At 39.2% G+C, this 26,574-nt stretch overlaps 1 protein-coding gene across 2 annotated transcripts in view; it reads left to right on the forward strand.

Moving 5' to 3' along the window:
- NRG3 (neuregulin 3) overlaps positions 1 to 26,574 on the forward strand; it is a 395,586-nt gene that overhangs the window by 280,248 nt on the left and 88,764 nt on the right. For both annotated transcript variants that reach the window (XM_048944625.1, XM_048944626.1), the window contains exon 3: positions 11,876 to 11,949. In XM_048944625.1, the coding sequence (XP_048800582.1) occupies positions 11,876 to 11,949 (74 nt within the window). The remainder of the gene's footprint in view (positions 1 to 11,875; positions 11,950 to 26,574) is intronic.

Raw genomic sequence — 26,574 nt, forward strand, 5'->3', positions numbered from 1 at the left:
GCGTTTACTGTTTCATTAGTTCTGACCTACTCAACACAGTACGTTTATAAGTTTCCTCTTCCTTTTTCTGTGCATGAGCTCTTTTTATCGTAGTAGTGAACAAAACAAAATGAGTACCTTACTGAACTACTGAGAGGCTTTGAGTATCCGGCAGAAGCAGTCTGACCCTCTGGATAAGCATTGGCTTGGTGTGATCCAAGCTATGTAGGAGAGGAGTTTGTGATGTTAACTCATATATATTATTGGACAAGCACCTGATTTTCCTTACATACTTTAAAATTTGTCTAAAGTATACATTAAAAATTTTTGCAGAAACTTGACGTAAGTTTTTGAATCTGCAAGGCTGAACTGAATGAAAATCTTGTGTGATGTTTTTCATGATCATCAAATGATCCTCTGTAGTACTAGCTGGGCTTGAAACATTTCAGGAATACTATTTATCTTGAATATATTTCGCTCTATTTTTGTGTTAGGAATTATTTAAGAGAACAGAATGTAAAACACTTGAAAGTTTTCAAAACAGAAGTCTACGTCTGTTGCTTCTGTTAAGTAGCTGGAAACGAAAATTTCCATTATTGAGCATGTATTGTGTCTGAGGAGAGAAAAGTGGGGGAAAAAAATTCAACAAATGTGTTATTCTACTTACTGATGAGTTTGCATCTTTCTTTAGTATTGACTCGCTTATTGTTACAGTTGTTTTTAAAAATGCTACGAATGCCATGATAACATCTGTATGTGTAATATATTTTAGTCCTTTTCGTATTGATTTTGGACATTTTTGTTATTTTACCTGTGTTGTCCTTTAAAATGTTTTTGAGAAGGACTTTTGAAGGACTTCTATGAAGATGGTAATCTTGATCAGATGTAATGTAAAGCAAAGGTCTCATTTTCTTTTAGTTTTTCAACTATTGATGTGGCTTTCATCTATGCCTTAGCTTCATGAGGCTTTTGAATATGATATGAAAACACTTTCCATTTATTCAAAAGCTTTTTCGTCACTGATGAATGCCATACATAATGAAAGAATACATTCATTTATCATCTATAGTAAATAATTTATCACACAGCAGAGGTATACTGGGGGAAGAACCTAATCAAGTCTTTTCAGTTTTTGTTTGGTTAAATCCAGAATAGCAGCCAAGTAATTGCTCAGTTAGTTGGTAAATGAGTTTGTTTATTAGGTGATATTCTGAGGCAGTTCCTAATGCCTTGTGGTTTATGGATCAAAGTTTTTTAAGGAGAAAGGATGGTGCGGTATAAACTAGGAAAGTGTGTGTTAAACTGCGTGTACTGGATTAAATTTGAACGATACAGAACAGAACTAACATCTTTCTTGAAAAAGTAAAAGAGAATTATAAATTACAGTTTTGAAATGCACTTACTTCCAGAGTTGTTTCTGAAAGCTCCTGCTAAACTTTAGGTCACGTCTACTGAAGTTAACCAACACTTGCAGACCCTTAACTTCAGAGTTAAGATTGGCATTCAGGACACAGTTTATGCAATACAGACTGTAAGTTTCATTTTTTTTTTATCAGTAATAGAAGGTAACAAAAGATAAAAATTGAAAAATTGTAATGATTAAAATGAAAAACATTAAGCTGATCCACGTTTCTCTTTTTGAAATTTTCTGTTCCTGATGTTGGTGCTTGGTTATATTTGAAGTAGCATATTTATGATCTGAACTTGTGTTGCCTGCTGGTGTTGCCCGTCTAGCCCAGAGTGAGAAAGTAGTGTAAGCAATGTTCATGTGGATTTAGAAGCGTAAGTGAGCTTTTGTTGAGCATTAGTACTTGTTGGCCTCATAACATTTGATTTTTACTAACTAATAGCTCTAAGAAGTTAAGCTGATACTAAGTATATATTTTTTATTTGGTATAAGCAATGGAATTTCTCCTGGAACCATAGTTTAAACAGATGGAGCATAAGGTGAGTATGACCTTGGCCTTGTCAACTGTGACTGCATAATCTTGTTTATATCTTCCAGCTCCATTCTAAATTTCATCAAGAGTACTAGAAGCAGCACAGTGCTTTAAAAAGTTTTTTGCATTTTCTATCAATTAGTTTCAGTTTCATATGCAAGTTCTGCATCCATTGCTCCTTTCATCTTCATTGGAATTGTTCAATAGCTAAATATTTGGCAGTGCTCCAGAACGGTTCTTAGATTTCCTTAGCAAATTGATTACTTTTGGCTTGTAAATGGTGGGCAGTCTTGGCCACTGTTTATTTTGGATGGCTGTTTCTGCCTAGATCTGTCTGTGGTGCATATTTCTGTCCATATCTTGTGTAGCAGAGTAATGTAGCGGTCCTATCAGATTTGAATTTTTCTCCAACATAGCAGACAAGCACTCTGTATGGATGGAAAGAGAAAGATTTCATTTCTGCAGATTTTTGAATAAGCCAGATGACCTTAGGATGTCTGTTTTCTAGTCATGTCAGCATGTTCCAGTCAAGTCAGTGTGTTCTGGTTGATCTCCAGCTGAAGGGAAACAAAGAATTTGAAAACTAGAATTTTTTGTTGTTTTGTGGTGGGGAATGATGTTTGGAGGACAAAAGAGGAAGTCATCTCCTGAAATCAGTGAATTCAGCTTAGCTCGAACCTGAGTAGTGGAGCAGCATGAGTAGACTTCTGTAAATCTATGTGCATAACTATACAGTCTTTGAAATGTGACTACAACAAAAAACAACTACAGAACTGTTTCTCGTACTTGAATCCGTTCACTGAAACTAAATTGCAGTCATTTGCTAAGTTAACTCTTCAAACTGCGCTGTGTGTATTATTTGACTTGTACCTAGATGTGTCCTATGGAAGAAAAAAAAGGGAAAAAATATTTCTGAGGAGTTTACAATGAGGGGAAATGGCCTCAAGTTGCACCAAGGTAAGTTTAGGTTGGACTTTAGGAAACATTTACAGAAAGGGTGGCTAAACATTGGAGTAGGCTCCCCAGGGACGTGGTTGAGTCACTGTCCCTGTATGTGTTTAAGAGCCGTTTCGATGTGGTGCTCAGAGATACGATTTAGCAAAGGGTTACTGGAGTTAGGGTACTGTGGTTAGGCTGCGGTTGTACTTGATAATCCTTGAGGTCCCTTCCAACCTGAGCAATTCTAGGATTTAGGATTCTATGATTCTAAGGAGACAAGAGAAACAGAGAAGCTGTGCTGCTCCTTCCCCACCAAGACAGCGAGCCCTTCTTGCTAAGCTCTGCCCCTTCACTTCTTGGTGAAAAATACCCAGGATAGCATTTGCTTTGCTTGCACCACTATCAAACACCAGCACGGTCACAGCTACGGCACTGATCAATGGCAACACCAAATCCATTCCATTGGTAGCTTCAACCAATCGTTTATTTGTTACCGCCTGTGAAAATGTCCCAGAGAAAGTCCTTGGCTGGACTCGGGCAGGCAAATGCCAACAACAGGAACGCCACAACAAGCGGACAGCAAACCTCCCCCTCCCTATCTGCGCCCTTGGTGATGGCATCGCAGAGTCACAGTCAGCCCATGAGCTCATAATGGGCCGGGTGCCTATAAATACCCAGCGGGCCCAGCCCACCTTGAGTCTTGCTGGCGACTCTCGAGGTGTGAGCGTCTTCCTGTGGGAGCACGAGACACTGAGACTTTGCCAGTGCGTGAGACAGAGGAGTCTTGCGAGCGATTTGCGAGTGGAGGCGCAGAGGCTGCCGACTGCTCCGCAAGAGGCAGCCTCCAGCGAATCCATCCTTGGGGCTCCAAATCCATCCTTGGAGCCCCACAGCGCCAGGGCAGCCACAGCCATGAGCCAGGAGGCGGCTCCCAACCGCAGGCGCAAGCCGTGGGTCTGGCCGGTGGAGGCCCGCGAGGACCGGTGCGCCATCTGCCTGGACCGGGTCACGGACACTGTCCGCGCTCTGCCCTGCAGGCACATCTTCTGCAGGGAGTGCATCGAGCAGTGGACGGCCAACAGCCCCAGCTGCCCCCTGTGCCGCCAGAGAATATTGGCCAAGCAGTGCCTGGACTGGCGCCCCTCGGCTCGGCCCCCGACCTCCTCGCCCCAGGGAAAGCTGCAGCGCACCAGGGAGCGGCGGGAGGCAAGATCTGCCCGGCGCTCCCGCAGCGTCCCACCACGGAGCCCGCCGCGCAGCCGCTCCAGGTCGCCCCGCCGGCTGGTGCGCAGCTCCTCCTGGCACGGGGAGCTCAACCAGCGCAGCCGCTTTGAGGAGCTGCCGCGGCAGGACGAGGACCGCGAGTGGCTGAGGCGGGTGGCACGGGAGCGGCAGATGGGTGCTGGAGAGCACGCGCGGCACCCCGACGGGCCCCACTTGTGAGCAGGTGGCCCAACCTCCGCTGGGAACGGCAAGGGGACGGAGAGCGCAGGCGGGGAAGAGGCTGAGGCACCGCACGGCTCTTCTGCCTCAGCTCTCGCCGACCATCACTTCCCTGCTCTGCTGGAGAAGACCACCGGCAGCTCCAGCTCATCCTTCCATCCCCCGCTGATCGGCTGAGGTCAGCCCACAGTGCCCACATTGGGGCTGCCGCTACCAGTGACCCAGGCACTGCACGGAGCCCAGCAAACGGCGGCCGAGTGCTGGACGAACAGAACATCTCTGCTACGAGGACAGCGCTGGGATGGCCCTCCTGGAGGCCACAGAGGGCGCGGGGGAATCTGGGCATAAACGTTCCAATAAACATCCACACACCCTAAAATGAGCAGTTGTTGCATCTATTTCTTTCTAGAAGCTAAACCGTAAGCCTGGAATCCCAGTGCAAAACAGGGACGGGGAATGAGGAAGAGGTCGGCTGGAGAAACCAGCCGTTGACTTCCAGAACCCTGAGAGCCCAAGCTCTGTGACTGCGTGGCAGCACACACCTGGGGGGCAGAGGGCTTAAATGGCACCATGGAGTACCATGCTGAAGTCAGAGCAGGTGAGGTGTGCCCACAGCACACAGACAGCAGCCCCCCAGAAGCAAGACAGTTGTGTCAGTCAGGAAAGTGCTGACATGGCTTGTGTTCCTCCCAGAAAACAGGCTGAGGTGCTACTGTAAGCCATAACCTGGATGTACACGATAAGCATTGAATCCAACACAACGGGCACGAGGCCTGGCACCTGGTTTCCTTGGGCAACCAAGAAAAAACTTGGACATGATGTTACTGTGACCTCTTTTTAATCATCCATGAAATGGAAAGAAAACCACTCAGAGAAAGGAGAGAAATGGTAATTTGTTACTTTCTGCGTGACCTTGAACAAGGCATTTAAATCAAATCCACATAACTCCTTTTTAAATGCTAAAAGCCTCATTTATTTCAGTGGTTAATACAGAAGATTTAGAGAATTCCAATTTTACTAAATATCCCCATTTTGCTTCTCCAAGGCTAAAGGAACCTGAAAGACCGAAGTCAACAAATTAGTTGAAAGTTGTATTATCTAAGTCTAGGCAATGACATGGGTTTTTGTAGGTATGACCTTTAAATCTCTATGCCATTTTCAACAAGTGCATAATAGTACTTCGTTTTTCAGAGAGCTGCACTGACAGTTTCCAGCATGATAAATACAATGATTTTTAGAAAGTCTTATTCAATTTCCCTATTGAAGTTAGAGTTTTTTGACTAGCCTGACTTTAGGGCAAATGATATAGGAAAACTTTTTCACTCTTGTCTGGATACCTATTCAATATAATTTCCTTCATGGTTACTTGCTCTACTTACCTTTAACAATTGCAAGATTTTTAAAGAAAATTGACAGAATGGTGATTTTTTTTTTTCCAAAGTTCTTAATGTCTGTTCTTTGAGACTTGTATGATCTATTTTCACAGAAGTAAAAAAATTTTAATAAAAAAAGCAAGAGGAAAAAGAGATACATGCTTTGACTTAATCACAAAATAAATTACAAGGTTGTTTGGTTTGGGGCTTTTTTTGTTTGTTTGTTTGTTTGTTTTTGGAAAGTTCAAATGTGTGCATGGAACCTTTACTATACAGAAAGTTTCGTTTCTGCAGCGTTGTAGATTTTATGTAAAAATCTCAAGAATGCAGTTGGGCACTTAAAAGTTGGAAGCAGGGAACTGAATTTGTGTTGCTGCTGTAGGTGTGAACGTGCAACTTCAGTCCGTAGTAGGAATGGAAAAAACATATCTTAGTGCAAAACATCAGTAGTAAGAAAGAATACTTTAAATGCATAATGCTTTTTGTATGTAAACCATGCTTGCTTTTTCACTAGTGGAAACCCCTGAGGAAAAACTGCCCTTTTATAAGATAGTTTTAAAATCCAGCATTTTTGTTGTGGGAAGACATTAAGCTTTATTCAGATGCATATGCTAGGGTGTTAAATAGGTGAAAAGAATTAATGAAATGCCACTTAGCTGTGTTGCTATTACAGGCTGTTGTAACTGGTTTTGTATTAGGTGCTGCCACCCTTTCTCCTCCTCTTTCCTTCTGTGCCTCTTGCACATGTTACTGAGACCTGACCACTGGCAGCCTCAGCTCCAACAGCCTAGCTTTGCAATTAAGAAAAGCCATGGCTTTTCCTTTAACAGATTGCTTGTAAGTTAGTACACGAATCTTTTATGAAACACTTTTGAAAGGTCACAGTATCTTGGAAAAGTCTTTCCATTGTGAAACTACAGGAACAGATTAGCAAAGAGAAAAATGTCATCTCTCTCAGCAGTGCTCCCTGTCTGCAGCAATTTCTGGGAGAAGTCTGCAGTAATGCTTAGTTCATTTTGAATTAAAACATTCCTTCTACTATTATATTTTAGTACCAACACTGATGGGTGTAAATAATACCTTATAATAATATTAACTTTCCAAGATCAATACACAACTACTTTACTTGTTTGTACATGATTAGAGGTATCTCAGAAGCAGAGGTGTCTTTTTTCACTCTATTGAATTCTTTATTTTTCATTATCATTATTTTTCCCCATGTTTTTTGAGATTAAATGGAATATCTTTTTTTTTTTTTTTTTTCTTTTTCAGGAATAATACAAGGACGTAGTATGTATAGGGTGGCCATACCCAGTTGATTTGTGTTTGTAGTCAAGTGAGCAGACCAGCTTTGCTAGCTTGATCTCCTTCCATGATATCCCACGTGGGTCTTCAGCATTTAGCAAAGTGTTTGATGCTGTTTTCCATAGCATTCTCTTGGACAGGCTGGCTGCTTATGGCTGGATTGGGAATACTGTTGGTGGGTTGAGGAATGTCAAAGTTGTTGTGGATGGTGTTGGATGTGATTGGCAGCTGGCAACGTGGTCTTCCATGGAGCTTGAGGTTAGGACTGGCTGTGTTTGAGATTGTGTTGGTAGTTTTGGTGGGGAGTGGTCTGAGCGTACGCTCGGTGGGTATGTGACGACTGCCAGGTTGGGCAGGAGTGTTGATCTGCTTGGGGTTGGAGAGCTGTTTGGAGGGATCCAGTGGGCAGGATCAGAGGGCCACAGTTGTGTGGTGTGGAGAGGATCAGCTGTCTGGAGATTTAGGGTAGGAAAGACCACTGTAATCAAGTAGGAAGCATTGCTTTTGAAGCAATCCTCATACAAATTTCTGTTGTTTACCTTGAAGGTCATTACAGCCGGAAGCAGAGAAGCCAAACTTCAGCCTGCTTGCACAAGAGAGAAATTATTTTTCATTGTTTGTAGCATATTCCACACATGGCTCTGATACAACCCAATGGCCCAAGGAAAGTCACAGCTTGCAGTACATATTTGTTACATAACTGACACTCTAATCCAGGATAGAGTGTGTTGTATGCTGTGTGTGTGAATAAGTACGTGATCAAGATTTATTGACCACTCGAACATTTCTTTATTATGATTTCTGATTCCTCACTCAGAGAATAAACAAAAGATGCAGTTGTGTGTGGTTTCGAGCCATTTGTATTTTGGTACAGTGGCTATTAACTGGTGTGATGAGAAAATAATTTCTTTGCTTTTTGATTTCTAAGTGAAAATGCGCTTAAGTAGAGCAAGGACCAAAACACCTTACCTTGAGGAGTGAGAAATGTGTTACTGTATGTAGCTTTCCACAGAAAGGAGGTTGTGAGTGACTGCATAAGTGCAATGCACAGTAAAGCTTGTCTTGATAACTTAAAAAAAACACCATCTTTGAGAAATTACATTACCAAGTGCAAGATGTGTAGAACACAACATTAAGTAATCCTGTCTGAATTTAGCAGCATGTTCTGTATTTCAGGATTTTTAGCAGCTTCATATTAATTTTACATAGGATTTTTTTTTTTGTACCACTTTTAAATCATAACAATTATTGTTAATAATTTTGGTCTCAAGCATAGATTAGTAAAATTATTTTGGTGAAAATCAGAGTGAAGAATAGTGGATTCCTTACTCAGATTTAATTTGCTATTAAACTGTAATTCTGTTTATGGAGACTTTCACCATGGTCTGCACTTGTGCATATGCCTAAGCTTGTTAATAGAACACAGCTCTAAGGATCTACGTGTGTTCTGTTACTGAGTTGGAGTTCACACTGCAGTTCCAGCTCATAGCTGAAAGTGGCAATCTCACGTGCAGGTCAGAGCTTTCACTTGACTGTGAGCAATATCTCATCCTACTATTGCTTTCTTTCTTCTCTGAAGGCATTGCTAATAAACCCTTGCTTGTCGTATAATGAAGTGATCATTTGTACAGTCAGCTGTATCTAAGTATTTATCAAGATTCTCCTGATTGCTCACAGATATTATTTTTAATACAGCCACAAATATAAATGCAATGATTTGCACTGTGTGGCAATGTTTAATGACTTCGGTTGGACTTTCCTATATACTTATGAATGTGACAAAAAGCATGTAATTGCAGTATAGTTGTAAGAGGGGTTTTCTTTGTTTTGTTGTTTTGGGTTTTTTTTTTGTTTGTTTTTCCTTCAGAGGTGTGATGCCAATTAACAGCATGTTGACTTACCCGGTGCCGTGAGTAGGGTTTTGCCTCAACATCAGCTTCTATTGTATTTCAACGTTATAACTATCAAATGTATATTTTAAAAGGCTTCAATTTCACAAAACTGCTTTACAAAGATATGAAATTTGTGATGTTGACAAAGCAGTTATTCTTAGTACTTGTTGTTGTCTTACAGATTTCAAAAATCATTTGATAATGAAGCTAGGGAACTTAGTTTTTATTTTTATTGAAACATTGTTTAAAACACAACTATGGCTGTAGTAGTTTGCTTAGTGTAGCATTACATTTTTATATTAAAGTATCTTATTTATTTCTTATCAGCCACCTCTGTATTCAATTTTGAAAACAACAAAAATAAATGCTTGTTTTGGCATGTTCATCCAAGTGTACAGGTAAGTGAAAATGCTACTTTAGACTCATCCAAGTCAGTCAACCAGTTGATTACCATATGCTTCAGTTTCACACTGAAGTAGCAACAGTGTATGTAGGATATAGTCAAGATAGAAATAATAGTTTGATGAGACAGCCAAATCATTTTTAAGAGAAGAAACACAGCACCATTATTATTTCCACACTGCATAGCATAGTAGCAGCAGTGCACAGTCGGGTTCCAGAGATGCTGAGTTTTACAAGGCAGGAGGTGTACGATGAGAAGATTGTGATACATTCTGTTCCAACCCGCTGCTCTTACAAAGTTAGGAAGTGAAAGCCATAGAAGTACATCTGACTTGATCCTACACCTGGGCAATACTTTACCAGTTAGAGGGGTCTTATACCATGCCATTTTCAAGGCCATCAACTTTATATGCATCTGTAGTATTTGCAACTGATAAACTGTAACTCTTAAAAACAGCATTCAGTGGAAATGAGAATATTCAAAGCCCAACGTGCCAGATAGAACAAATATTTTCCTGAAGTAAAAGACTGATGTTTGGCCCCTGACAGTTGGTAGGATTGGAATAGTGACATGGAGTTTGTTGCATGCCCTGGCAGCAAACTCTTCTCCTTCAACTCTGGCATGAGCAATTAATTAACCAGGGCTGACTGGTAGCTGGAATAAATGGTACAGACTCTTACTCAGCTGTGAAATGAGATAGCAAAGTTTGTTATAAAAGGTGTGGAATAATATGGAAGGAAGGCAGTAGACTCCTGTCTCTGCTGGCCCTGATGACTGTTGGAGGAGAATGAAAGGGCTAATCCTGCTGGTACGAGGGTACTGATAGCATTGTTCAGCATTGCCCTGCCTGGTAGTGTGCATCATGCTAATATGTGTTAAGTTCAGCTCCTGCAGGTGGTTACTGCTGTGTGAATGCTGCATTGGACTAGGTGATGAATGATCTGTATGACTTGCAAACCAACAGTTTGGTTGCAAGTCTGAATAGGGTAGTAAGTGGGACTGGCACAAATGTCTGTTAAAGTGTTAATAGAAAATGCTAGTGCAAAGAAAAGAATATCGCCACCCTCGAATGCTGTTCTTTAGCTTGGAAATGAGCACTACCAAACCTCCACAAGAATGTGAAGATGAGTTTCTGTTCCATGTGAGGCAACGTCAGGTATTTCATAATTGGATGCAAAGCAGTGCATGCAGTGGTGTCTGAGTTTATGATGACCTATTTTGACTAATGGACATCTTTTAATTGAATATATTGCATGGAAAATAAAAAAGACAAAAAAAATCTTCAGAGCATTTTTTCCTTGCGTGGTAAATTGTGACCACTGCCATAGGATCTGAATTTGTTTTTTACAGTCTGTTTTACAGATAAATAATTACCAATGAAAAACTGATCTCCGAAGTAAGGGAAGAAAGCAAAAAAAGCCTTTCCCTTTTTAAGGGAAAAAGGCTAAAAGCAAGATTTGACGTAATATCAATATTTTTAAATCTTCCTCTTAGCGTAGGTTGTTGGGTCTGATGGGAATTGTTATAGTTTATAGATTTCTTCACAAATATGCTTTCTAATCCCTGTATCAATTATGGTGAAGATGCTCTTTTCAGGTATTAATTTATTAACCAAAAAGCATTTAAAAGGCGACTTTCAGAGGAAGACTGAGTAGAAAGGTGAAGGAATAGATAACTTCTGTTCCTGACATTATCACAGAATTCAAGTTACAGTTGTCAATCCTAATGAAGATACTGATTCTGATTTGAGCATATTGTTTGGGTGATGCTCAGGAACTTGGTGAGATACGGAGTCCCTGTTGCTATCGTTTATAATTAAACTGTCCATCACTTTTCTTTGTGAAACTGCTTAGTGAATAAATAAAGGCCTGATTTCAGTATGCTTATTTGAAATGAAAGGGGTTGTTCTAAGAACAGCCCAAATGCATTAAATGGAGTTTTTTAAAGTAAGAATTCAAGATAAATAATGGTATTAGAATTCTAGTCAAAGCAAATTAGATTTTATTAAGACAGTGGGATATTCTGGTTTATACGATTTGAAATGTATTTCTGTGGATATCTAAGAAAGTTCACATAGGAGCAATGCCTGATACTGTCTTTCAAGCCTAAACATATTATCTTTTAAATACAGTTGGAATTTGTCTTAAAATAAATGGCTGGATAAGAGTTCACTACTTATTCAAACATCCAAAGATGAATGCGTTGCAAATCTCATGGCTTTGCGCAGTACAGAAATTCTATAAAGCTTTGTTTCATCTAATGAGTTTATTTTATCTGTGAATGTCTATTTGAGTGAAGATGATTCTTTTGCTGTTTAACTGATGTTTAATTTAATATTTAAAAGAAGAGTTGCACTTAACTGACATTTCTTTTGATAGTTTCTACAATAACCAGAAATAATTGCGGGGAAATCCTTAAAATAATGATTACTTTGTGTAGTCCTTGTCTGTTTCAGAAACTTGCTTCTATAATAATTCAAATAACTCTAAATATGCACGTCCCTCACAGCATTGACAGGGAAAAATTCAGTTGATTTTCTGCCTTGAAATTAACCTTTTACTATCGCATGCGTATGTTTGTCATTTATCCCCTTTTTCTCAGGTGCAAAGAGGGCTACCAAGGAGTCCGCTGTGACCAATTTTTGCCGAAAACCGACTCAATCTTGTCAGATCCAAGTACGTCAAATGTTTTTCTTACATATTTATTCTGTTCTGGAGGCTGTTCTTGCCACGCGAGGTGACCCTTTGCCTATTGTCACAAAAATGTACTATGGACCTTTGTAGTTGCATGTAGGGATTCGTATTGCGTTTGTTGATTAAAACAGAAGAACACATCCCCCAGTCTCTGTGCTAATAAAGCATGTTGCACTGCAGCAGAACAGGCCATTAGGAAACTTGATTCCTTAAGATTTGGATTAGTGCTATTCCTGTTTGAAGCCAGAATATTCATGGTTCTCAACTTTTGACTTGAACAAGTAAAACTACATGATACAAAAACAGATGAGTTCAGTCTGCGGAGTGGTCCCCCCATAGAAGGGGAGAAATGCTTGTTGTCCAGAACCTCAGAGATAATGTCTACACAGTATTTTTTTTATTATTTATTACTTTTCCTTCAGTTTACACAAAACCATATTTTTCATTATATGAGTGACCTTGCTCTGTGTTTACAGAGTAAAGATGTGCTGCTTTCAGTTATTAATGTGGGACAGAACTTTCTATCACCTGTAAGTTTGTGCTAGAACACCTGTGCGTATGTTCTGCTCCTCTCTCCCACTTCATAAATTCTATTGACTGTTAAAAATATGTGAAAAAAATATTAGCCGAGATAAAATTTTTGGAAGAAAATCCATTTACTGATGAACACAATTCGTATTAATTTTTCAGGTGAAGTGACATACTGCAAAGGGTCATATCCAATGTGTCATTTTTATTCTTATTTCTAGAAACTGTAATGTATTTAAGTCTTCTGCTTTTGGGGTACGCTTTAAAATGTCATTTGGATTGTTTTGTCTGTGCTTTTTGAAGAACAATGCTTGTTTTTCTAAGTCTTTTCTGTGCTTTCTCTTTATTTTCTTGTTCTTTTTTATGTGAAAGCCTGTTGCCAAAGATACCTGTTGTTTTGTACTTCTGTGTGTTATATAGCTCCCATTATAGCTGGCTTTGCATCTGGTTTTGCTTTTCCTTTTGCTTGACCTTTAACTGTGAAGTGCAGAGTCTATAATGAATAGGCAGATATTTGTCTCTGCCAAGTCTCGTGTGAATGTGTAAACATAGCGGTTGTATATACTCAAGCAAAAAGTACTTTGCATCCCAAAAGTAGGGGAAAGGAAACTGAACAAGTGAAGGGACTTAGTGGTACCTACCTGACTGTTTTTAACCATGGACTTTGCTGATATTTTCTCAAGGGCAGAGGTGTGCAGTATTTCACTACAATTTATTTAGGTGATACACAAAGCCCAGAAAAAGACCCCTGTATTAAGATGCATCTAACAAGGCCAAAAACACTGCAGGATTTGCATGCTGCTGGTAGTACTTTTGTTTTTTATTTGCAGCATTCTTCTAGTTGCACAAATTAGTTTGTCTTAACATGGGAGACAGTCCGTTTCATTTCTGATTTCATTTCCATAAAATCGTAAAATTATTCAGCTACCTGTTTCTGCCCAGTATGAAGCTAAAATTCTCCTGAAATGCCTTTTTTTTGTTTTTTTAGTTTTATTCATTAAGGTTATATTTAGAAATACATTACTAAGGTTTTCTAGGAACAGGAGACCTTGACTATGCTGACATAGGTCTGGATGCTCCTATGGGCCAATAAGTTCTCTTCTGCCAAAATAAAGAAGGTAAATGTGAGTTAGGTATTTTCCAAGTCGGTTTTGAAATTTACCTTGTATTTAATCCTCATTTTCATTCAAAAGAGAAAAAATTGCAGCTCAGCCCCATTTCTGTGTTCAGAGTGTTGGTACGTATACGCATCTGTACTTGTTCTATGCATAACTCTTGTGAAAGACAGATTTTACTCATTTTCCATTGCAGCTGGACAGTGATAACATCAGTATTCTATTCAAGAGTTAAATCAGTCAAGTATTTATCTCTCTTCTAGTGAGAAGAAAGTAATATCTCATTGAAAATTAGTTTTCAGTATCAGTAATAATTACAGTTTGCGTAATCTGAAGACTGTAAAATGCAGTTGACACACTTTTGGCAGTCAAGTGCAACACAAACATTTCCAAAGGCTCTGGTGTTGATTCACAAAAATTTAGTTTTGCAGTTGAATGTTTGTTCAGATCAGGAGGATAACTGCTAAAGGATGCTAAATGCTGAATTGAGAGGTGGCTTCCGAAAGCAGCCATTTCTTCAAACACAAGGCTCAGTTCCAAAAGCTGGACACTTAAATGAGTGCTCTTGTGTTGGGACAGCACAAAGCCAACACTGGTGTCAGCCAAGTTTTATAAGCAAGTCTAGCTGACGAGTCTTGTAGGTATTACCTGGGGTTTTGTTTTTTTTTGTAGTAGTAGTAGTTTCCTAAACTCCCATGGTACATATGATATTAATTATCTTCTCTGAAGATTGAATGTATGGAAGGTTGAAGCTATATGTTTTTAACCTTTCCTTGCCTGTGATAGTGCAAGTTAAGTTTTCAGAACATTCATTTGTTACTAAATGGGAAGTAAATCTGAGCCACACTCAGAAAATAACTATCAAATCAAATTTATCATTATAATATTTATTTATCTGCTCAACAGTGTATTTTTGTAACAGCCTTCTAAGACAAACCTACCTTGTTCTGTGTGGCTTCTGTCTGTATTTGCACAATGTGATATGGCTCTGCAGTGCTTTCCTTTCAATACCAAGTCAAACGCAGCTTCTTACCTCACTTAATGGCTATCTTAGGCACATCTTCACTGTACTGCACAGATAAGGTTCAATTCATGTAACCGTTTATATGGATTATATGCTGTATCGTGTGCATTTTGCCTAGTTAGCATGAACAGCTGCTATATTTAAGATGCTTTTGTTGGGAAACCTCTTGAAATCACTGATGGTTTCAGAGTTCACTAAGCAATTTCAGTGACTCAGGGAGGAGTACGAACCTTCTTGCAGTCATATCTGCCACCTGCTACCTATTTTCAGGTCAAAGTTAGGATCAAACTGATAAGAAATGAGATGTAAGATGGAAAGGCAGCAATGCCAGAACATGGCAAATGCAAGACCTTCTAGTGGACCTTCAGTCATGGGAAACATCACAGAAGCTGTTTGCTCTTTCACTTCATTTAATTTCTCTGCTGTTAGCTAGTTTTTCTGAATGTAAGTGAAAGAGCAAAAATTAATTGAATTTACATATAAAAGCAAAATATATTGGTTAATCTTGGAACATGTGTGAAACCTCCTTAGGGCATGGGAGCAGCAAGAAGCCTAAAAAAATGAATGATGTTGCCAAAAAGGGAAAAGGGCTGCCTGTTACATGACAGCACAACTCATGCTCAGAGTCACTGTCACGAGGAGGAAAGCCATCAGTCTTCGTAACACAGGGCAATACAAGCCTATTAATTATTATTTACTCTTCCCCTCCCTCATGTATGGAGGAAGGGCTAACATGAGATAGCACTCACATGCTGAAATGAAAGGAGTATATTTGAAATATTGCTTCAGCTTTCTCCATTTGACCTAACTCCTCTTACACGTGTGGTTCATGGCGATGGTTACCACTTAGATTTTCAACATTATAAGTGAATCTTTTGTATAACTTTTACATACAAGTCTTTCTTCAGGCATGTGTAGTCCTGTGTTTATCTGTAGGATTGGAAACTTCCATGCAGCCTAAATTGTACAAATATACTCACATACTATGCTTTATAGTGTTCTGGAGTAGAGCTGCCTGGCCCAAGGAGTCTTGAAAGGTAAGTTGTACCTAGGCTGCAGATATTCCATTTAATTAATTTTTACATTGAGGCAAAATGTAACCTCTGCAGCTTTAGCTTCTCTGCGCATCTGTTCCAAAGTGTAGAGGAAAGCAATCAAGAAAGCAATTTGTTATATAGGCATTATTTGGTGGTGGATTTTTTTTTTTCCCACCAAATTCTGTTGAACTCACTTCAAGTAATTTATCCCTAACAGTTTCAAAAGCTTCTTTGCCATGCAAAGGAGAATGTATTTCAGTTTTATAATGTGCAGTATTAATTTTTTATGAGAAATAATAACACTTGAGTTTTCCCATTTGACCTTAAAAGCATCAATGAAGAGGAATCCCATCCTGTTGTTTTTCAAAGTAAATGCATTATTTTCTAGAAATAGGAAAGTAGGATGGAAAACTAAAAGGTTTTTAAGCCATGCTTCTGGTACTGCAGTCAACCTCATCATTTAATTCCTTCTGCAGTTTGATTAGACTTCATTATTTTAACGACTTTAAACTAGCGTGAGCGGGTCACTTAAAACAGTTTTTGTGTACTCCCTTCTTTGAGGAATTCAGATTCCAGACAAAATTTTTGTCTGGATCCAGCCAGATCCAAATGTTTTTTTTATGTTTTTTGTTGAAATATGCACCCTCTTTCTATACTGATAATTTTTTCCACCAGCAGAATCACGTTATGCTTTGGGTTTGTCTGTCCAAATTTTCTAATGTCAGGAGTCTTGTTCCTATAGACTTAGCTTTAGCTTGTGGTCATGTTATAGCCTAATCTGTGCCAATATGACACAAATAAGTTTGTTTGTTTTTTTTGTCTCATCAAAGACAAACCTGCAAGCTGTATGTCTGGAGCGTGCAGATATTTGTCCTTAAATTACTTCTTTATGTACTAAAGGATCAAAAACCTTCTCCTGTAAGACTCTGTGGCTATAAGTAAAAAAAACCTCTAGGTAGTTAAAATAAATCTGTTTCCCTAGGAATGTCTTCAAGGCCTCAAGACATGAACAGTCCTACTTTACTCCTCCCAAGTCCTAGTGACTGTTTTTTATTGATAGAAATGCATTTTTTTTTCTGCCTACCCTGGTTTAGAACTCCTGGGTTATGTCTAAATGGGAAGTTTTAGAGCTTACACGTGCGCCTATGGTTTCAGCACTGTGCCAGCCCACTGCCCTGGGTAATCCCATTTGAGAAGCTTTCTGTGAGCACAGACTCAGCTTTAGGAAGAGGTTCCTTCCCAGAAGCTGGAGTGGTTATGTTAGTCTTGAAGCTGTGTGTTTCAGTCTGATTTTAGGTGCCTTTCTTCCCTCCGGTTTTGTATTTGTAAGACAATAGGATAATTTGAAAGAGAAGTCTGGAGTTCTCAGCAGAACTCAGGAGGTTCAGCCTCCTGCTTTGAGCAGATCTAGCTTTGTGGTTCTGCTAAACTACTGCACTGGACACCATGAAAGCAGTCTTGAAATGAACTGTTACTAAATAGAGGATGTCTGTAAAATATTTGAAGAAATTCTTTATCTTTTCAAGTTGTTTGGATAAAATAAGTGAAACTTCTGAGCCTGTTTTTTCTTTTTTTTTTTAAGAACCTGAACAGGGTGTCAACTTTACATAACATTTGTGATTTTTGTCAATATTCTTCTCAAATGTTTTTCTTCCTTTTTTGATTTCTGGAAGACATAGGAGTCAGTAAAATTTTTGTCTTAGAAAGCATTTGAAGGTAGGTAGGAGCAGTAAGGAGTGGAAGACGATCGAAGGACGATGTGAGGACTGCCTTGACAGAGGTGGATATCTAAATAATGTGGAGTCCTCCTTTACAGATTTAGTCCTCCTAAAACAGATTAATCATTCAGCTTCTTTAATCTTAGAGGGTTTTTTTGAAATATGTATCTATACCTGAGTTCTGTCTTAGCTTTGTCTCAAAAAAAAAAATAATAATAATAAAAAAAAAAAAATGGAGGGTTTTTTAAGGCCTTCTGCAATACTTATTCTAGAAGAGTTGTCATCTGTTAAAAGTGCTTTGTGGTTAAAAAATAAAAAATAAATCATACAGACCAAGCAGCTACAGGCCAACTTTCCTTTCTAATAGCAGTAGTTTTACACACTTACACCAATCAAAGTGAAGAGTGACATCAACTGCATGTTCACTATAAAAATCCTTGTTAGTTAGGAATATTAACCTTTTCCCAAGACAAATAATCAAAAGGTGATATTTTTTTGCCTTGTAAAATCAGATTTTAAGATGTGTGGCAGCAATAACTGGGTGAAGTCCATGGCAGTGAAAGGTTTGATTAAGATCTTTTAGTGCCCATCAAGTTAGCAAGATGTTTCTTTTAACAATTGTTTATTTTTAAAATTAAATAGAGACAGAATTCCACTGGTTTAAATACATCAGAAATAACCATAATTAGTATTGATGCATTAAAAACTGAAAGGAAGGAATTGTTGTTACAGAAATGGCAATAAAGGGGAAGAGAGACTTGAATCGCTTCAGAAGTTTTAATGGGTTTTTCTGTAGACAAGAAAAGATGCATCATATTGTAATGCGGTCTGGGAAACTTGAAACCTGAGGAAGGTGAATTCAGAAAGAAAAGACATCCCTGAGAAAGCAGGGACATGCCTCTCCACCTCTTTGGTCAAATGTGGGTAGAGACCTCAGAATACACACTGTAGAGGAAGGGTTTTTTAATTTAGTGAGTTCTGTTGACACTGTAAAATTTTTTTGCACGCAAATAGTTTTGGGTTTTTTTTCTTGTTTTTTGTTTGTTCATTTTTTGTTTTGAAGTAAGAGCGTAAGTTTTATTCTGCAGAAAAGACTGAAATGCTCAAAATATAGGTACAAGATTGACCCAACATTAGTAAAATAATTTGCCATTAATTGATGGAATCACAAAGATGTTCTTTGTCAGAGCACATCAAAAAGTTGAAGCCCAAAAGAGATTAAGTGAAATCACAAGTTTGCTGCTGTTTCAGTGAGCACACAATGCGTGCTCAAAATCATGATCAGTTTTGAGAGTGTAATTTTCACACCATCTCCAAAACCCAATTTAAAATGCATAAGAAACAGCTAGAATTAATATTCATTTCTACAAATGTACAAACAGTGGTATGCACAATGTGCAGTAGGAATGTTTTGTAGGGATTTTACTATTGCTACTACAGAACAGATTTTTAAAATCTGTTTTTTATGTTCTTCCTCTGGATGTCTTGTCTAAAAAGATTCAAGGGGGTTACGTTGGCTTTCAGTTTCGTAATTTAGTTTTAGAAGAGTTGTCAGCCGTTGCTAAATTTATAGCTTTGTTCAATAACGTAAAAATAAGAAATCATACAGGTTTGTTTGGAGAAGTAAAAAAAGTCTGAATTTTACTAGAATCCTTTTATTAGTTTTAGAGGAACATCAGTTCTTCATTCTCTGTTCTTCTCTCTTCTTGGAAGGCAAGAATGTTTTAGCATCTGATTACTCGAAATTATTTTCAAAAACTTTTTAAGTAGTCGTAGTTGAAGTATGACTATTTTTGGCACGCCTTTTACACCATGGGTGTTCTGTTCTTAACTTGTAAAGACTGCATGTCAGTAGAAATCTGTGAAGAAGTGACGGTATCAGGTAGATGAAATATAACTGACAGTGGGGAAAAAAACCTCAGAATTATTTTCCTACTACTGGTAGTAGTTTCCTAGTAGCAATTGCCTACTATTACTTCAAAAAACCGCTACTATGTGAAATGCTGATAATGAAATTGAAAACTTTTATTATTTGATCTCCGAGTAAATCCCAAATTGAGATGCTGAGCATTGCAAATCAGAGTCCACAAGAAATTTTAATCAGTGTATTTTCCTGTATGACGCAGATTATAGAAATCAGGAAGGAAATTACAGGCTCCCCATGTAGAGAAACTTAAAGGCTGCCTTTCCCAAGTTACCATTCATCCGTGATATCTGGGACTTGCATCTAGTTAAAGAATTTCTAGATCTTTGTGTAGTGCTTTTCACATGTGTATTTTAAGGAAATTTACCATGTGATGGCAGCAACGGTAGATTATGGCTTGTTATACAACAGTCCCAGCAGATGGCTGTGAATAGAGGTTATGTTCTTATATAAAGGACAGAGCTGTGAATCGTGCTCTCCCACTGGCGAGCCTGCTCCTCCGCGAGCGCTGGGTTCATCTTGGTGCGTGAAGGAGAAGGCGGCAAGGCACAGTCACTAAACAAGCACCTTCTGAAGTGACAAGACTTCAAGCCATCAGCTTCTCCTGCCTGCTTTTCTTACAAACATGCTATGGTTTCCTAAATCAGCTCTTGGCTGTCCCATGTCTGAACAACCGTAAGTATATATATAGCATGAAGTACGTGTTCTGGGATGTTCTAGAACCATCCTATTTAGCACATTGGTCTGAGCAGCTAGTTTTTCTGACTTGCATGCTCTTCATACCAGCAGGATGTTCCTTTCAGTGTCGATCTCTGATCATCTCAAACAGACACCTCTGATTTTGCCTGTATGGACAGGACAGTCAATAGTTTAGCTTGTCAAATCAGTTTTGCAGGCCTTGTAAGGCAAAAATTCAGCAGTGCAACAACCGTACCTCTTAGGGAGACAAGTATGAACAAAGGTGGTTCGTTGTGAATAATCAATCTCAGGATGGATTATTGCATAAAACGTGTCAGTGATTTCAACGAAAAATGTTCGTTTCCTCAGGTTCCCTTTTTGTAAATTAGCTATTTGACTGTCCAAATAGCTTTTTTGCCATTTCATTTTATTTCACTGCTTTAGACCTGTTTCTGATGATAAATCTTCAGGTTCGATTAAGATGGTATAGATTGCGTAAAGATGTCCTCTTGCAGAAGATAGTAAGAACTCATGGAGAACAGAGATGCATTTTTCTCACTGACAACCACTCACATGCCTTTGAATACTTCCATTTGTATAAAATCTAACTTTGAACTAAGTGTTCTGACTTTCCTTATTAGTGGTTCTGTGTTAAAGGGATTCTAGAAAAGAAAGCAACAGTGAGTGTGCAGATAAATCACAAAGTTGTTGGATGGCTGATACACTGGCCTGACCATGGGTTTAGTTGTATTGCATAGGTGTAAGTAATAAGCGTCAGGAAGATGAAGTCTACCCTTATTCTTACAGACTGAACAATCCAACACATGCTTATCACCTTGAGATTAAAAGCATTAAGGGGCTTATATCTAAGAACTTCAGCATCTCAAAGTATTTGGGTTGAGTTTCCAGATAAACTTCCCACACCAAAACATATCTTGTAAGATTCTCCATGCTCCTAACTGAACTTTACTATTTGCATTACATCTGTACTGTGCTGCAAAGGTGTTCATTAAGGCAGTTATTATTATGTTAGACTTTGCACTCCTCTTAAAGCTTCTATCAGCATTCAGACAGCTTATTTGAACAATCTCCGCTCATTAAAGAAAACTTGAAGTAAGTGTATCATGCAATATTAATGCAGTAAGTGCTCTGCCTTGCTGTGAATACTTGATGCTTTGGGGGTAGAGTGTATATATGTCTCTTTCCAGGATGACGGTAATCTTGCTGAGTACATTAAGGGTCAACATTATTATGAGTTTGATTACCCCATTTAGGTAGTTATCTTTCTTTTATGAAGAAAGATATTTCTCAGCTTCGTGAAGGCATTTTCAGGCTCATTTTCTGAGGCCTTTCGTAGCTGTCATTTTTGACAACAAAGGACAGACAACAGCTGTTCTGGGTACTATTTTACTGTGCAAAACCAGAAGTTTATGAAGCTATTTTTCCATGAATCAGAAAGATCAAGAAGGTTAAAATCTCATTAAAATCTCAGTTTCACTAAAGCTGCTAAATGTTTTATTAATTAATCCTTTGAGGTTCCATCGTCTTATTCTGACTTCCATGTCTGACTCCTCTTACGTTATAGTTTTTTTTCTGTTGACCATTAAGGGTTTGAAATTGTCAACCATGAAGATGTGTTCCTACAGTCATTTTCAGTGGTAATCTTGATCATGAAAACGATTTTTTAAAGACAAGAAGATACCCGTATTGTCCTCATAGGGAAGGAAAGAGCAGATTAGAAAAGGCAGCTCTTGGTGGGCTGCTTGGAATGGGGGATTTGTTTCTTTCCAACCTCTTCCCAGAGCTTTGCGCTTACAGGCTTGTGAGTCTGCTCTTGGTGCAACTGCCTTTTTGCTGTGGGGGAAAAAAGGAGTCTGATTGTTTGCTGCCATCATCAGTCACAAATTAAGAGGCCTGGCAAACAGAAAGTTTTTCTTGTTACTTCTATAAACAGCCTGAATATCACCTTTGACAGTCTAGCTCTGAATGGTCTGGTGCTGAACCATTGACCAACTGAACATACTAGCTGAAATCTACATGCTGTTGTTCATTTGATGTTGTATAGTATAGTAATTGCGACCACTGTTCTTGTTTGCCTCTCCTTCCCCTTACTCCTATTTTGGCGTCTCAATTGGGTTATCATCAAAAAGAGAAGATTTGATGTACAACAAGTTTCTGTTGTTTAAGAATATTCTCTCTTTCTTGTCCTATTTGTTTTGTTTTTTACTATATAGTTTCTTCATTTTTATTCTTTCCTCTTACCTTTCATGATGACATCTCAGAATCACAGAATTGTAGGGGTTGGAAGGGACCTCTAGAGATAATTGAGACCAACCTCCCCTGCCAAAGCAGGTTCCCTAAACCAGGTCACACAGGTGGGCAGGCGTCCAGGCGAGACTTGAACATCTCCAGAGAAGGAGACTCCACAACCCCCCTGGGCAGCCTGTTCCAGTGCTCCATCACCGTAAAGAAGTTCTTGCGCACATTCGTGCGGAACTTCCTGTGCTGCAGCTTATGTCCGTTTCCCCTTGTCCTGTCTCCACGTACCACTGAGAAGAGACTGGCCTCACCACTAAGGCTCCCACACCTCAGATATTTATAAACCTGGATCAGGTCCCCTCTGAGTCGTCTTTTCTCAAGGCTAAATAGACCCAGTTCACTCAGCCTTTCTTCATAGGAGAGATGCTTCAGGCCCCTCACCATTTTTGTGGCCCTCCGCTGGACTCTTTCCAAGAGGTCCCTGCCTTTTTTGTACTGGGGAGCCCAGAACTGGACGCAGTACTCCAGATGAGGCCTTACCAGGGCAGAGTAGAGGGGGAGGATCACCTCCCTCGACCTGCTGGACACGCTCTTTTTAATGCACCCCAGAGTGCCATTGGCCTTTTTGGCCACAAGGGCACACTGCTGGCTCATGGCCAATCCGTCGTCTACCAGGATGCCCAGATCCCTGTCTGCAGAGCTCCTCTCCAGCAGCTCATCCCCCAGCCTGTATTGGTGCATGCAATTACTCCTCCCCAGATGCAAGACTCTACACTTGCTTTTGTTGAACCTCATCCGGTTTCTTACTGTCCAGGTCTCGCTGAATGGCAACACAGCCTTCAGGTGTGTCAGCCAATCCTCCCAACTTCGTATCATCAGCAAAGTTGCTGAGAGTGTCCACATATCTACTTTACATCCTTCCCTGATTAATGAGCTTTTTCCCTTCGGCATCTGAATTGCGTTTGTTAGTAACTCTTTGCTCTCCAGTAATCTCTATCCCTACTCAGCATTTGCCCTGTGCCTGTGCTGTAATTCCTCCCACATGATTCCTGCCAGTGGCCTGCTCTCCCCTCTTAGAGACCAAAGTTTGGTTTTCACTGTTTGTTCCAACCCTGTCTTTCAGGTGAATGTCAAGGTCACAAACTGCTTCTCATGTGCAGTCTGTTCCATCTTATTTTGGCTTCTCTTTCTTCCTTATGTGTCCGTTTTATTTTTGCCACATAGTGGAATTTAAAATATATAATTTCCAGCTTCATGTCCAAATTGTCTCTGCGCTTTTACACTGAACATATGCCCATATTCCATTTTCTTATTCAGGGAGCTGACTCCAGTTATCTCTGAAGATACAGAAAGAGGTTAATACCTGACGCTTATCAGGAGAAAATATCTACTACGTGGGTTGTTTGTGAAAGGCAATGTCTAAATTTAATTTTTTGTTGTTGTTGTTGTTGTTAGTTTTTTCTTTATGCTTTTATTTATTTATTTAATAAAATAGAGTTTTATCTGAAGAAAGATTGCATTTGCAATATCGAGGCTTTCTCTGTGTCACAACAGTACTTTTACAGGGAAAGCTTTTTCAAGCTTAGGGGAAAAAAAGAGTTCTGGTTTTGTACAGAAAAGGGGATCCCAAGTTAGGAGAGAATGGCATATTTACCTGTTACGGGCAAAATTCATGTTCCAGTCCTTGCTCAGTATGACCTGATTTTCCTCTCTTCCAGATGAATGCCTAAATCACACCATAGAGATCTGAGTGGGTCAATGTCTTGTTTTGTTTCCTTTTCTGGAAGAAAAAGGTTAAGGTTTTTTTTATGGTTTCTCAACTGTTTCTAGTGATGAACTGTTAAACCTAAAATCTGCGATATGTTTAAACACGTATTTTTATAGTACCATCCTACCCTAGAGATGACACAAGATGATTTTGCTTTAATGCACTGAAAAGATGCAAAACGTATTTGAAGCATCTGAATGAATTGTGTTTAATTGAAAAAATTATTTGCTTTACCTCAGAAAGCTTGCAATTTCCTTGATAGACGATGTGCCAAATTTTATTCTCTTGACTTAGTAAGTCCTTCTAAAAAGACGTTTGCTATGCAGTGGAGCAGCTCTAGCATATTAATCTGTCTGCTGCTGCTGGCAGAGAAGTTCCCTCCGAGTGGCTCTGGCTGTATCTGAACCACAGCGCAGGCATGGAGCAAACAGTGGCATTTTTAGGACGCTCCTGTGGGTGTGGAGATTAACAGTAACCAATACATATATGTATGTTATTAACTTTGGGTTTCATATGTTGTTGTTAATGTGAAGGCTTGAAGTATTCCAGTTTGGTTTGGTTCCTGTTGGAAGCTTATCTTCTATTAATGTCACATTAATTTGCTGTCTCTATGAGTTTACCCTCCAAGTTTTAAGCAACCTTTTTTGGTTAGATTTAGTTCAGAGTTCAGTAAACAAAGGCTTAAATGCTTTAAAAGCTTTAAGATATTTTTTCCTTATTCTTTATGCTTCTAAGAAACAATGACTTGCTTCAGAAGGAAGATGTGAAACTTAAGTTGTATATATTGATGTCTAAACAACTCCAAACGAAAAAGCTACATACCAATGAAATATTACCATTGTCAGAAAATCAGTATTTATTTTCTAGCCATTGGAACACAAGCCAGATAAACTGTTTAAATCCGGTATAATAGTATTGAATATCTTAAGACGCAAGGTGGGAGGAATATGTGATAATGCGTTTAAGGCAAAGTTAATTAGCTGTTGTTTTTCTTTTTGTGGTCAGAATATGCCATTTAGCATTATCTAGAATTTTGTGAATTGTGAATCCGCGTGTTCCATTCCATAGTAATCTTGTAAATGTTGCTGGAAGACTTAAAAACAGATGGCCAGTTAAATTACATTTCTGTTCGGGTTGAGTCTGCTTAGCAAGTTTCTGCAATTGATGGTAGGGGTTATAAAGCAATATTCTGTGTCAACTGCCGGCTGCTGCTATGAGCTGAAGTCAGGTCCCCATGGTTGCATTGAGGCAGGCCTCCTACCATTCCTTTCTAATGTGGAACTCGATTGGTCTGGCAAATAAAAATGGTCTTGAAGCTTAGTGATGGAAGTAATAATTTGCAGCTGCTCTCAACCTCAGATTTTACATGAGTCCAGGTTGGCTGGCTGAATGGGTTTGGTAAGGTGACAGTCTGGGACCAAGCTTCTACTCTCTGTGTATCTGATGCTGTTCTGTTCTGTACACAATCTACTTCACTGACAGATCACTGTGTTCTTCTGAAGTAGGGAGGATTTAAGCTGTTAAGTAGGAGCATTTGGTGGAGGTTGACCTTAGCAGTTTACTTTTAAAGGAAGAATTTAAATCCCCTAACTCAGAGCCACAAAGGCTCCTATGTTGGTTTATAAGAGAAGATGAGGCCTGCTCCAAAAGTAGTGCCTTCTATTTCATTAAATTGGCCCATGGCATCAGAGGTGGTTGTTGGCAGTATGGGAGTAGAGGCTGAACCTTCCCACCATCTTTCTGTTCCATTTTGTTTCTGTGTGACAGATGGCAGCAGAGGGGCAGTCTGACAGAATGGCATCTGACGTACAAGTGCATATGAAGCAAAGGTGTGGAATAGAATTCTTCCATACAGAAAAAACAAAACCCATTGATGTTCACTGAAACACATTTAAGGTTTATGGGGACCAAACAGTGGATGTGAGCACAGTGAGGCAGTGGGTGGTGCATTTCAACAGTGGTGAAAACAATCTTGAAGGCAAGCCCCTTTCCGCTCAGCCATGCAAATTTGTACAAGTGCAGTATGCATGCTTTAGTTCTTCACTGGTAAAAATACATAGCCAGCGGTGGTGACCATGTGGAGAAAACATTTTGTATTTGAAAAGTAGCTTTATTAAATAGTTTCATCGTGCTCTTTGTATCTGTTGTTTTTTCCTTGCAAGTAAGTGGGAAGCATTGCTTTCAGAACGACCAACGTAAAAACTTGTTACAGATCAAACGTGAAGTCATTTTTGTTATCAAAGGATCGTCAAAAATGGAATAGTGCTAACGTAAGGAGGAGTCTATCTGTATTATAGCTTATAGTCCATTGCAGCAGTGTGAACTGACTTTCATGTGGCAACAGACATAAGCTGGAAGTACATGATGTAGCCCATGTCAGCTCTACTGGTATGTCCTGTCAGACCTTGATTGCTCAGTTTATTCTCTGTTCAAACTAAACAAGGAAATAACTGTTTATTGAATAGACAGCAGAGACAATATGACAGACAGCAAGCTAGTAAATGAGCAATGACAGATATTCTCTGAAAAATCAATGTTATTTTGACATGGTATGTT

The sequence above is a fragment of the Lagopus muta genome, chromosome 5 (genome assembly GCF_023343835.1).
Source record: "Lagopus muta isolate bLagMut1 chromosome 5, bLagMut1 primary, whole genome shotgun sequence".
In the NCBI taxonomy this organism is placed as follows: Eukaryota; Metazoa; Chordata; class Aves; order Galliformes; family Phasianidae; genus Lagopus; species Lagopus muta.